The sequence below is a fragment of the Panthera leo genome, chromosome B1, assembly GCF_018350215.1.
Source record: "Panthera leo isolate Ple1 chromosome B1, P.leo_Ple1_pat1.1, whole genome shotgun sequence".
NCBI classification, from domain to species: domain Eukaryota; kingdom Metazoa; phylum Chordata; class Mammalia; order Carnivora; family Felidae; genus Panthera; species Panthera leo.
In genome coordinates this window covers 118,822,787-118,835,811 of record NC_056682.1, presented here as the reverse complement: position 1 = coordinate 118,835,811, position 13,025 = coordinate 118,822,787, and the positions used below count along the sequence as shown (strand labels likewise).

The 13,025-nt window shown below is 41.7% G+C and overlaps 1 protein-coding gene across 2 annotated transcripts in view; it reads right to left on the bottom strand.

The window, feature by feature from the left end:
• Positions 1–11,755, bottom strand: part of BDH2 (3-hydroxybutyrate dehydrogenase 2) — a 28,519-nt gene extending 16,764 nt beyond the window's left edge. The window contains exons 1-5 of one of the 2 annotated variants that reach the window (XM_042935787.1): positions 11,342–11,755; positions 8,480–8,571; positions 7,492–7,570; positions 5,068–5,164; positions 2,272–2,380 (exon numbers count right to left, since the gene is read on the bottom strand). In XM_042935787.1, the coding sequence (XP_042791721.1) occupies positions 2,272–2,380; positions 5,068–5,164; positions 7,492–7,570; positions 8,480–8,554 (360 nt within the window). In that variant the 5' untranslated portion in view covers positions 8,555–8,571; positions 11,342–11,755. Of the gene's footprint in view, positions 1–2,271; positions 2,381–5,067; positions 5,165–7,491; positions 7,571–8,479; positions 8,582–11,341 lie in introns of those variants that run through there. The other variant, XM_042935786.1, reaches the window with a different exon arrangement.
• Between the last annotated feature and the right edge of the window lie 1,270 nt (positions 11,756–13,025).

The window sequence follows — 13,025 nt, the reverse complement described above, 5'->3', positions numbered from 1 at the left end:
CAAGTTAGTGTTTGATATTTCGAAAGTTAACATTTACTGACAAGTTTGAATTTCAGTGCCGCTGGACCATACCCCATGCCTGCTCCCTTCACTCATTATTTGTCAAGCATTGCAGACATGAAGTAGGCTGTTTTTGCACATGTGATAATCTTACCCACTATGATCTAAGTTTTCTCCTTTTACCACAGCCTTGGCTTCTCTCCCAATCATAGGTTAAGGATCAGGCTTCAAAAAAATAATCAGGGTTCCAAATAACAGATTCTTATGAACTCCGAATAAACAAAAAAATGAAATTTACATTAAAAATAAATTTGCTAGGGGCACCTGTGTGGCTCAGTCAAACATCTGACTTCGGCTTGTGTGGTGATCTCATAGTTCGTGGGTTGGAGCCCCATGTCAGGCTCTCTGCTATCAGCAGAGAGACGGCTTCAGATCCCCTGTCTCCCTCTCTCTGCCCCTCTCCACCCCTCTCTCTCTCAAAAATAAATAAACATTTAAAAAAACAATTTGCTAGTCCCATATCCCATGGAACCACTAAGAGATCCTTTCTAAGCACTAAACAAGTAGATTGAAACAAATTCCTTTGTTATGAAGTCAGTTTTTCTAGTTTTCCTTTCAACATTCACCTGGATCCTTCTTCTTTTTTTCTTTTTTTAATGTTTATTACTTATTTTTGAGAGAGAGAGAGAGAGACAGGTAGAGAAAGAGGGAGAGAGGGAGACACAGAATCCAAAGCAGGCTCCAGGCCCTGAGCTGTCAGCACAGAGCCTGACATGGGGCTTGAACCCACGAACGGTGAAATCATGATCGGAGCTGAAGTCGGATGCTTAACCTACTGAGCCACCTAAGTGACCTGGGATCCTTTTTGACATTATGTTGAATGTTCAGAGCAAAGCATCAGCCCTGCCTTGCCTTTAAAAAGCTCTTCTCCTGCACTGGGTTGGCAGCATTCAATACGTCTGCCATCTAATCCAGCCGGGATGGAAGAGAAGAACGGCTCCTCTGCATTTCACTAGGGTTCAGTTTGCAGCCTTGGACTGAGCCGGTTCTGTACACAGTCAATCCCTTTCATTGTCTGAGCCTGTGCTCATTATCGGCTTACAAGTTCATTTGAACTCAATCTTTTCCATATTTACACTCCCTCTCCGAGAACGCCTAGCTTGTGCTTTTCATCAAAAGGCATGTAATGCTTGTTTGTAAAACAAAATGAAAAGTATTAATGAGTTGTGGAAAAGCTGTGGAATTCCAGGGTAGCAGATTCAGGAAGAATGCTCTCTCTTTAGCACATACTGTCTCTCACCTCTCTGGTACCTCTGTGGCTCAGTTAAAAACAGGAGTGCAAGAAGAATACTCAAGGAACAGAAAAGCAATGAGGTACATCCATCTGACAGCATGTGCCTAGACAATGAAATTCAAGAAGGGGCCTAACCTCCAGGGTTCAAATCCCGGCTCTAACCACTTGCTAGTTATGTGACCTTGGGCAAGTTACCTCACCTCCCAGTTTTATCCTCTGTACAGTGGATGTGATAAAGTAGTACCTACCTTATCCCATTCTTCTGGTCCCATGTACCTCCTTGCTATCCCTCTCTCTGGGACCCTCTACCTCATATACCTCAATGGTTAGCTCCCTCATTTCACTTGGACCTCCATGAAAATTTCAGCTTATCAGTGAGGCACCCTGGACTTTATTGATATCCTAGCTTCTTTTTCTTCCTAGCACTTTTTTTTTTAAGTGTATTTATTTTTGAGAGAGAGTGAGCAAGCATGAGCAGGGGAGGGGTAGAGAGAGAGGGAGACAGAGAATTCCCAGCAGGCCCCACACTGTCAGTGCAGAGCCCGAAGTGGGGCTCAAACTCATGAACCATGAGATCACGACCCTAGCTGAAATCAAGATTTAGACACTCAACCTACTAAGCCACCCAGGTGCTCCTTCTTCATAGTACTTCTAACCACTCCCGGAGTTATATGTTTATTTAATTATGTTATCCTGTCTCACTCCCCAAAAGTGAGATCTCTCTCATAGAAAGGACTTGTTTTTCTGATGAGTCTTCTGCACCCAGAATGGAGACTTGCATAAAGAAAGTTCTTAATACTTCTTGAATATTTCTTAACTGGAAGGTTAAGTGAGTTTGTATTAAGTGTCTTGATATAAATGTTCAGTATGGGTTAGTCATTGTGGTAGCTACTGTCACTCTTCAGAACAGAAAGGTAAGGACCCTTTCTGGATGCCCAGTGTGGAGACCTACTTATCATAGTGATGGTGGTCCTTACTTTAGGAAGAAATGCCTTGATCATCAGGTACATGCTGCGGACATTGAGATTCATCGAGAAGTCCCAGTCCTTCTCCTCACAGTCCAGGATGGTTCCATGATGGACAAAACTGGAAGAGGGATTAATCAGTGGGGAAAAATGATCATTTAGGATTTCTATTGTGCTTCCTTATCATTTTATATTGTCATTTATTGACTTAGACCTTACGAAGATTTTAGCAATTCATAGTAACACTTAGTACATTAAGTTAGTAAGTATCCAACAGCTTAAGCTAAATAAATTTATTGGAAAACAACATCCTTCTTTTGAAAGAAAGGCAAAAGCTTGGGGCCACCAAACATAAGAAGCTCTATGGCAAGTGCACAGGAAATAGCAAAAACAATATCACAAACAAATGAGAACATGATACTCGCCCCGACTCCTATTTCATAAGCAACAGTGCCCTCAGGTGGCATAGATTTAACATTTTCAAAGGGAAATCAAATTGCAAAGGAAAACCATTGTCTCAACATCTCAGGGTAGCAAAGTAATATCGCTATCATACAGTTCTAACATATTGAGTAAACAAAGCAGAACAAAACAAAACTCTTAAAGCAACTTTCATTTCTTTTCCAGTCACACTCTTCTTTTTTAAAAAATATTTTTTTAGTGTTTATTTGTTTTTGAGAGAGAGCAAACAGAGGAGGGACAGAGAGAGGGAGACAGAGAATCTGAAGCAGGCTCCAGGCTCTGAGCTGTCAGCACATAGCTCGATGTGGGGCTCAAACTCACGAGCTGTGAGATCCTGACCTGAGCTGAAGTTGGACGCTTAACCGACTGAGCCACCCAGGTACCCCTCAAGTCACACTCTTAAATAACCTTCTCATCCTTCGTATGACAGCAGGAACCCACGCTCTATTTCTATGTCCCTTACCTTGCTGAGAATTTAATACGTAGATATTCAAAAATCAGTTCTGCTAACTGATTTTTTTGTCATGGCTCTGAGTATATTCTCATATAAGGGATGAGCAGTTTATTTATGTAGCAGATTGTCATAAATTGTTGGTTTAATATCCACACAGTGTAACCTATGACAAACTATATATATATATATATATATATATATATATATATACACACACACACACACACACACACATTTTTTTTTTTTAAGTTTATTTATTTTTGAGACAGAGAGAGACAGAGCATGAATGGAGGAGGGGCAGAGAGAGAGAGAGAGAGAGAGAGAGAGGGAGACACAGAATTGGAAGCAGGACCCAGGCTCTGAGCCATCAGCCCAGAGCCCGATGTGGGGCTCGAACTCGCGGACCGTGAGATCGTGACCTGAGCTGAAGTCAGACGCTTAACCAACTGAGCCACCCAGGCGCCCCCACACACATTTTTTTGGTGCAGAAACATAATGATTAGGAGGAACAAAAATGTATTAGAAGGCTCTGGAATTTTTCCATCAATGCGGCAGTACAAATACAACAGAACATAAGAAAAGTGGGATGTCACTTAGTTCCTGTGTAAACCTCGGCTGTCCTCATCTCTACTGTCTCGCCTGAGCAGGGAAAGTCCCAGCACGAGCTGCTCCAGTTCCAGCCTCTCCTCATTCATACACAGTTCAGCACGTTTGGTATCATCTGCGTAAGTTCAATTAAGCCATTCTCTTTGTGCTCTATACAGAGATGCAACACGGAAACTTCTTTTGCTGGGTGGAATTCATTGTCCCAGTAAGAAACACTGAGCTTGGGATGTGTAAAGGAGTTGCTAGAATGCCATGCCAAAAAATTGGGAACACCTGCATTTCAATAAGCTGAGTACTTGGTTTCTGGTAAATATATTTTGCTTTAAAGACACCTACTGGAGGGGCGCCTGGGTGGCTCAGTTGGTTAAGTGTCCGACTTTGACTCAGGTCATGGTCTCACAGTTCGTGGTTCAAGCCCCGCATCAGGCTCTGTGCTGACAGCTGAGAGCCCGGAGCCTGCTTCAGATTCTGTGTCTTCCTCTCTGCCCCTCCCCTGCTCATGCTCTGTTTCTCTCTGTCTCAAAAATAAATAAAAACATTAAAAAAAAATAAAGACACCTACTGGAAAATGGTTTTTCATTTTATTTTATAAGTCTTAGTGGAGCGTCCACAGCCAGTCCATTGTTGTGAGCCTATGACCAGCCTTACGATTAACAGGTTTGGATTAATACCAGTTCTCTTGAGTAGACCGTCATTTTCCTTAGGACTCAAGTCCATGTCCACTTTTTTTTTTTCCTTAAGTTTATTTATTTAGTTTGAGACAGAGTGAGAGAGAGTGCATGTGCATGCAAGCAGGGAAGCGACTGAGAGAGAAGTGGGAGAGAGAGAGGGGATCTCAAGTGGGCTCCACACTATCAGTGCAGAGCCTGAAGGCCATGTTCACTTCTATGGCTGTCTTATTTGCTGAATCTTACTTGGAATAAAATTTGTCTAAAACCTAACTATATTTCCTAAGAAATATATTACGGTTCATGATGAACAATTATGCCTTATTATCAAAAATTTTTTAAAAGTTCATTTATTCATTTTGAGAGAGTGAGACAGAGCACGAGCCAGAGAAAGGCAGAGAGAGAGGGAGACAGAGAATCTCAAGCAGGCTCCACAATGTCAGTGCAGAGTCTGATGCAGGGTTTGATCTCACGAACCGTGAAATCATGACCTGACCCAAAATCAAGACTTGGATGCTTAACTGACCGAGCCACCCAAGTGCCCCTTACCAAAACTTTTTAAATAAAAGTCATATAAAACTTTCTGTAAGGACAGTGAAATGAAAAAGTATGAATTACCCAGCAACATTAAAGAGAACATCAAGTCTCTCAACTTCATTGGCAAACTGATCAATTTGTTTCTTCTTTGTGACATCAAGGGCCCGAATCTGAATACCTGAAAAACAAAACAAAGTACACAATTTATCTTTACTCATAGAAATGTTTAGCCTTGAAGATTTAGCTGTTCTGAAGTGTGAAGACTGTAGTATTTGTCCAGTTAGACTTCACAGGATTGTCGGCCATTAGTAGGGTCTTACCAGTCTTAAGAATCTCATTAGTAAAAATCTTGAAGTCCTCCCCATCTTTTTTTTTTTTTTTTTAAGTAGGCTCCACAGCCAGCATGGGACTTGAACTTCCGACCTGACATCAAGAGTCGGAGGCTCTACAGACTGAGCCAGCCAGGTGCTCCACCTTGACCTCTATAGTAGATGCTTCTCAGCAAACCAGCAGCAATACCTGCAGGTGGGCTCATTCTAGTCCCGTCTTTCAACCCAGAGGTTGAATCACTGCTACAGTGATGCTGAATTCTGTCTGAGGGGGAAGGGCAGGAGCAGTGGGATAAGAGATGGTTTCTATTTGTGCATTTTACCTTTATGTCAATTGTATTATCGACTAGAAATGACTTTGCGGATCACAGGTACCATCACTTATTTCTGGACCAAATTCCAAGAAGAAATGACAGGCCACAAGAAGGGATGAAAACACTAGCCATGAGAGAGTTGGCATGGGGTCTGAAGAAGAAACACTGTACTAGCTACTAAAAAAATATGCTCTAATGCTTTCATTAAGCAGCAGTCATAATTTTTATGATTTAAAAAATATATGGTTTATTATTCTATTCTTCCCTTTTGGATATAGAAAAGAAAGATTATAAATAAAGGGAGGACTAGAATGGAGTTTCAGAAGGACTTTCCTTTCCTCTGTGCTTTTCTACGACAGCAGCTTCCCTTAGATTTTGTTGAAATGATAACTCAGTCTAATTCAGTTAACTAATTCAGTGAACTAAATTATGTTTGATCATGCAACCTATTCTATTTCGCTGAAAGAGTTAACTTTGAAATGAGTTCTACGTTCTGATTTCTTTCTGAGTAACGCCAATTAAAGCCCTTTGACATCGGAGTTAGATTCGGTGTGGTACAGTAAGGGGCAATATGCACTTGAACAAGTTAATCTCTTATAGTTTCTGATCATGACATGTGATTTTAAGGCTGAGCTGTCTCCAATATGGTGGCCACTAGCCACATGTGGCTGGCTACTAAGCATGGATGGGAAATGCAGCTAGTCTGAACCGAAATGTGCTGTAAATGTAAAATACACATGGATTTCAGAGATTTAGTGTAAAAAATGTAAAATTTTCTATTGTAATGTTTTACAATTGCATATGTTAAAATTATAATATTTTGGATACATTGAATTAATTAAAATACATTATTAAAATTAATTTCACCTGTATCTTTTTACTTTTTAAATGTAGCCACTAAGAAAATTTACACTTGCACATATGGCTCATGTCATGTTTCTATTGGACAGCGTCTCCCCCAGAGGGAGGCAGAGAAGTGGAAAGTCATCATCAAAAGTTAACGTAACAGGGGCACCTGGCTGGCTCAGTTGGTGGAGCATGTGACTCTTGACCTTAGGTTGTGAGTTCAAGCTCACCATTGACGAAAGCTTACTTAAAAAAAAAAGTTAGGGGCGCCTGGGTGGCTCAGTCGGTTGAGCGTCCGACTTCAGCTCAGGTCATGATCTCGCGGTCTGTGAGTTCGAGCCCCACGTCAGGCTCTGGGCTGATGGCTCAGAGCCTGAAGCCTGCTTCCGATTCTGTGTCTCCCTCTCTCTCTGCCCCTCCCCCATTCATGCTTTGTCTCTCTCTGTCTCAAAAATAAATAAATGTTAAAAAAAAAAATTAAAAAAAAAAGTTAACAACTATTAAATTTTCACATGTAATTTTGTAATTGAGTACTGAATCCTTCAACATTTTGGCTAAATAAAAAAAATTTAAGCATACATCTTAAAATTTTGTTTATACATTTAAATGTATAGATTTTTGTCTGTAGGTTCACAGAATACAGATTTTTAAAAAATGTTTATTTATTTTGAGAGAGGGAAAAATAGAGAGAGGGAGAATGCAAGAGGAAGAGGGGCAGAGAAAAAGGGAGAGGGAATCCCAAGCAGGTTCTGTGCTGTCAGCATAGAGCCCAACATAGGGCTCAGTATCACAAATCATGAGATCATGACCTGAGCTGAAATCGAGAGTCAGATGCTTAACTGACTGAGCTGCCCAGGAGCACCACACAGAATATAGGCGTCATAGCAGAGAAAAAGGCTCTAAAAAAGGCCAGCAGAACCGAGCAGCTAAGGAATTTTCTTTCAACATGTGAACAATATTGCTTTATAATACCTTGTAGATTGTGAATCCCAAGTTCAAAGTGCTGAGTTGCTTACCAGGGTACTTTTCCAGTTCCTGAAGTTTGGACTCATTGATATCTGTGGCTATGACTTTGGCACCTTCTCTTGCAAAAGCCTGGTAGACACAATGTACAAATAAATCCTTTGTTTATTCGATTTGATTCCATTCTCATGAGTGGAAAGTCATTTAGCCTTTCCCCCCTTATCTTATTTTCATTGTTTTACCTATAAAATAGGTGGAATTTTAAGCTCTCTACTCTCATTTCACCCTTCCCATTGTTAAAATTTTTACCATTAATTAGAACAACATGACATACATTGTGCTTGTCATCTGACTTTATGCCTGTAAGCATTATCAAATAAAAGAGTGTTTTTAAAAACTAGGACTCTGTTACTGACACCTCTCAAAATACTATTCTGTGATGTGATAGCCTGTATTTCATTTCTGAGCTAGTTCTTATTATTTTCCATTTTTTACTATATCCCAAATAATAAGAGAAAATGCATTATTTTCACACTTTTTCTCCTAAGACTATATTACTGTTTTCATAAATGTCAAACCATACCCTATTATACTGTAAGTGCATTAATGAGTTCAGGTGTGGGTTATAATGCACAAGAAGTTGATATAAATTAGAAGGTGAAAGTAACCTGATAGTCTTGTATCTCTAGAGTCCTACATCTGAATTGACAGTTACAGAAAGCAATACATTCCTGTAGGTCCCCTGCAGTAAATATATTATCGTGCAGAGAAACTGAGGCAGAGAATTAAGTTTCTCAGAGTCCAAGGTTATCATTGATGTCGCATAATAAACATGTGAGGTATTCATTCCTTCACTTGCCCTGGGTCAAGGCTAGTGAGTTTTCTTTTTGTAACTTCAAACAACAGAAGCACAAAAGTAAAACAAAACAAAATCAACGCCAAAAACAACCAAAAACGAGAGCAGAATTAAATAACCACGGGCTGTGTCCACATAATTTAATACCTCAAAAGTTAGTAAGCTAACAAGAAATAATAACTTACTATGGCAGCTGCCCTCCCAATCCCCTGAGCAGCAGCGGTCAGGACAATGATCTTCCCATCAAGTCGACCCATCATGGAACCTGTGGTTCAATCTAGAGACATGTGTATTTAATGGCTTACACTGCAGCATGTGGTCCTGTGCAGTGACACCTAGAATGAACTTAAAGGCAGCATTTCTGTACAGATAGTCCATCAACTGAATTCTCCAAGAATGCTGACTCTAGATACATAGCTTTGTAAATCAAAAACATTTAGCATAACCCATTGAAGTGATAACCGGCAACAGACAGACACAGGACTTCAACCTACCATTTGGTTTCTTCACTACTTAGAGAAGACAGCCTCTGATACTGATATAGCAGGGGAGGAGTCCTTCCCCTCACTACCACCACCATCCTCCCCACTCTCTCTATACACACTTTTTTTGGCATTGTATGTGTCCTTACTACTTGGGGCTGTTTCCCAATTTCTCTGCTATAAATCTTTGTTGGGGTTTGCACTATCAATTGTCCATGGCTTTTCCTTCTCCCTTGGAAAGATTTAGTGGTTGGCCTCAGAGAGTCATTGAACAAAAGAACTGGAAAAATAAAATCATGTCCAACACTCCCATTTTGTAGAGGGGAAAACTGATCTGACTTGCTCAAGGTCACAGAGCCAGTTAATGACAGAACCAGAACTAAGCTCAATCCTCCCGACTCCTTTGCTATGTGAAATTCCACTCCACAATGCCGCTGATCCTCTCTTAAAGTAGGGACGCTTTATCAGATACCATCAGTAATTCTCAAACTGGAGACTGAGAAATTCTGACATCGGGAAAATAAGATACGCATAAGATATCTGGTGCTTGGATTGTAGATTCTGGGATAAGAGGAATGGCTCATGACGAGATTGGGGGTGGTTAAGAGTCAGATGATGATCAACTGAGGCTGTCTTCAAGGACCTGGGCGTCTTTTCTCACCCTGCTGTACTTTATGGCTGCCTCTGATCTCACACCAAGTCACAAAATGGCTACTTTGTCCCAAGGCATCTCATCAGCATTCAGGCAAAAAAAAAAAAAAAAAAAAAAGGTGGGGTGGTGGTGGGAAATAAAAGCCAAAAAAGCCTTTCAGAGAGTCCTCACTTTCTAGCCAATAAGGAAGCCCTTGCCAAACATTTCAGCCTACATTTCACTCGCCAGCTCTAGCAGCAAAGGCTAGGAATTTGAGAGTTTTGTTTTCTGGCCTCTATTAAGAGAAAAGCTGGGGGAAGGGGTGCGTCATTGGGTGGGTACCCAGTGAACTTACTTAAATAGTACATGTACAGATAACCTACAGCTCACTGCTCAATTACCTGCCTAAAAAAATACAGGTAACTAGCTAGTCTTGCCTAAAGGGCTCACATGATCTAGTGCTATCTTTGTGAATATATCTCTGCTGTCTTCTGCCAACCTTGGCATTTTGCTGTAATCAAGCCTTCACACTTTATCTAAGCTCGGAATGCTGAGCGGCCAGTTACTCCTGTGGATAATGGGCACTGAAGGACTAATGAAATGAGTGCAACACAAGAAAACATGTATTTTGGAAAGATCACTGGAGCAGACCTTGGGGAGTGGGTGGTTTCCTTGGGAGGGTGCTGCGGGGGCCTGAAGGGCCGAGCGTGAAATAGCAGGGATGGGAAGGGGGGGCTGGATGAGAGAAGCATTTGAGACGTGACACAAGGCCTGGTCACCAGTGCCCTATCTTCGGAGAGATCATGTGGTCTGCGCCCTGCCTCGCGGCCGCGAATTAGGCCTACGGCTTGTGGGTCCAGGAGAGGACCTCGTGGTTCGCGTGGTTCTCGCGGTCTCCCCACGCCCACCCGCACGCTGTGAGACCTGGGCGCGAGTGCACACCACCACCAAGGCTGACTCTTTTCTGGGGGACACGGGGCTCTTTCCGGGGCCTTGCAGACCCTCCAGTCACTGCACTGCCTTCCTGCCCGGGGAGGGAGGAGGGGCTCCCTCGTGGTCTGACGGCCAGTTCCCTCTCGTTTTCTCTCACACCAGCATTTCCCCTTATAACTCTCCTGCACGTTTACCTCTGTCTTGGAGTTTTCCTTCTCCGAGGGCCAGACGAACAACCCGCTCCAGAGACCTGCTTAGAGTCTCACTGATACTCTCGGATTAAATCTGCGTTTGTCATACGCCAGAGAAACTGAGCTTTTACACTGCCTGACCTACTCTGATGCCATGGATTTTCGCTATTTATTTTGTCTTTATTCTTACACGAGTGATACGTTTTCACTTTAAACATGTAAAAAGTTGAGAGATACAACCGTATATAGTATAGAAAGTAAGAGAATCCAATCATCTCCACCCCCCCCCCCCCCGCCCCCTCCCCCGAATCCTGGGCGTGGTGTATTAAAAAGCGATTATTTTACACCTCTGTCAATTGCTGGCTTCAGGAACATGATACTGAAGGCACACACCAAAGGTGTCCCTAGGAATCTCTGACACCAGGGGAAAGAAGCACTTACTATTGAGCAATTGCTGGAGCACAGAGTAGCTAGCCACTTTGCTCACTCGGATATCTCCCCTAGCTAGCCTTGGCTTTCTGGGACCAGATTTTGGGGCTAAAACCTGTTAGAATAAACTACATTATTAAATATAAATGGATTTATTTGGGAAAATGAGTGCAAACGTGGCCTTAAATGGTAAAATCCAACGTGAAAAGCACATTGAAAAACTAATATACCAGAGTTTCAAACTTGTTAAAAACACACCCTTACCCTGACCTAACTGCTAAGATTAATGTTGAAATAGGTAACTTGCAGAAGAAAGCAAAAATCTAAACCTCTTCTTTTCCCAGGCTAAAATTTCATTTAAAAAATATTAGGAAATCTTACTTTAGAGCAGCAAGTGGACGCCGTCCTCCAGATCCCCGTGCGAGCAACAAACTTGAGACCTTTGTGCAGGAGCAAGTCAGGCGCTTAAAGATGCATGTTGGGATTTGTAGTTTCGTTCAGTTTTAAGGAGTCTCACATTTGCATACTATATACGTGTGTGTGCTGCCATCTAGTGGAGCTCATCTAGAACTGCTAACTCCAAGGAGAAGGTGAAAACTGGAAAAGCCCGCTTACAGCTTACTTAGGATGTGGAAATCATTTGCTTCACTTTAACGGGTCTTTGTTGTTTGTTGGGGTCTATTATGCGCTCTTCTAGGATATTTAAATTTTAATGAGTAAGAAATTTCACATGAAAGAGAGCAGGGCAATAAAATCGAAGGGCCCTAGATCATTTAAGATAGTGGAGGCTTCCTTCCTGGCCCTTCACCAAGATTGTTTTGAGGGAGAGAAATAAAAATTCTCTCATTTTAAGGCATAGTTACGGTTGTTTCGTCACAGTCTACTCTAACACTAGTACATATTTAGTGGCAGAGTGCAGGCATCCTGACTACCCTGAGGAGGCAGGGTCCAGGCAACACTTCAAGCTTCACAGTGTGGAGGAGGTGTGGAGGCTTGAAAGGGAAGGACATGTTGGGTAGGTGCAAAAAAAAATCAAGCTCGGCTGAAGAGAACAGATATTAGAGATTGAAAAGAAAGGATGAGGTCATGTGTGCTAGGCTTAGTCATTCATACTTATCAGGTGTGTAATTGAGCAGGGTGATTGTGTAGGTTATTTTCTGCATGTACTATTTAAGTTGGTTTACTCAACATGCACCCACCTCACTTTCCTCTGCCTTTTATTTTATAAAGGTCGGAAAACAAAACTCTCAAATTCCAGCCTCTTTTGCTGCTAGTGCTGGCCAAGGAAACACAAGCTGAGGAGGACTTCCTTCTTGGATAGAAAGGCAAGGCCACTCTGAAACGCTTTCCATTTTTGCCCTTTCCTTGCTTTTTCCTGGAATGCGAATATTCCTTGGGACATGGCAGCCATTTTGTGACTTGGTATGAGGTCAGAGGCACACATTAAGGACAGAGCCCGGTAAGGGAAGGAACCTGATGGCTTGAAGACAGCCTCAGTGCCGCAGCCCTAGACTAACTCCTCTGTGCTCCTTATATGAGAAAAGGTTAACTTCATTAGATTATGTTTTTCTCCAGGTTTTTTTGTCTTTGGAACCATGTATCTTCAAAACAGTCATGATGGTTAAGAACAAAGACTGCGGAGTCAGAAAGACCAAGGTAAGCCCCACATCTTTTCACTAGCTTAGTAAGTAACAACTCTCCAAACCCCAGTTTTCTCATCTGTTAATGAAGGTAACCATAGCACCTACCTCAGGCATGTGAGGAGGGACTAGAGGCACGTACAGATACCAGCGCATTTGTTACATTTTTACTTAATAAACATTAATGATTATTAAAATTCAATTATAGTAGATGGCAAAATTTGATTTTAAAAAATCCCTGATCTAATTTCTGCATACATCCACATACAGTTTTTGGTAAAACTGTCCCTCATTGCCTACGGTAGCTTCTAATGGAGTCTAATAATCTCTAATCATGCCCAGCTGTGCTCCTTGCCTCACTGTCTTTCCTTTAACTTTTGAGGATTTTAGAACGGATTTTATATGGACATGAGAATTCTCTAATC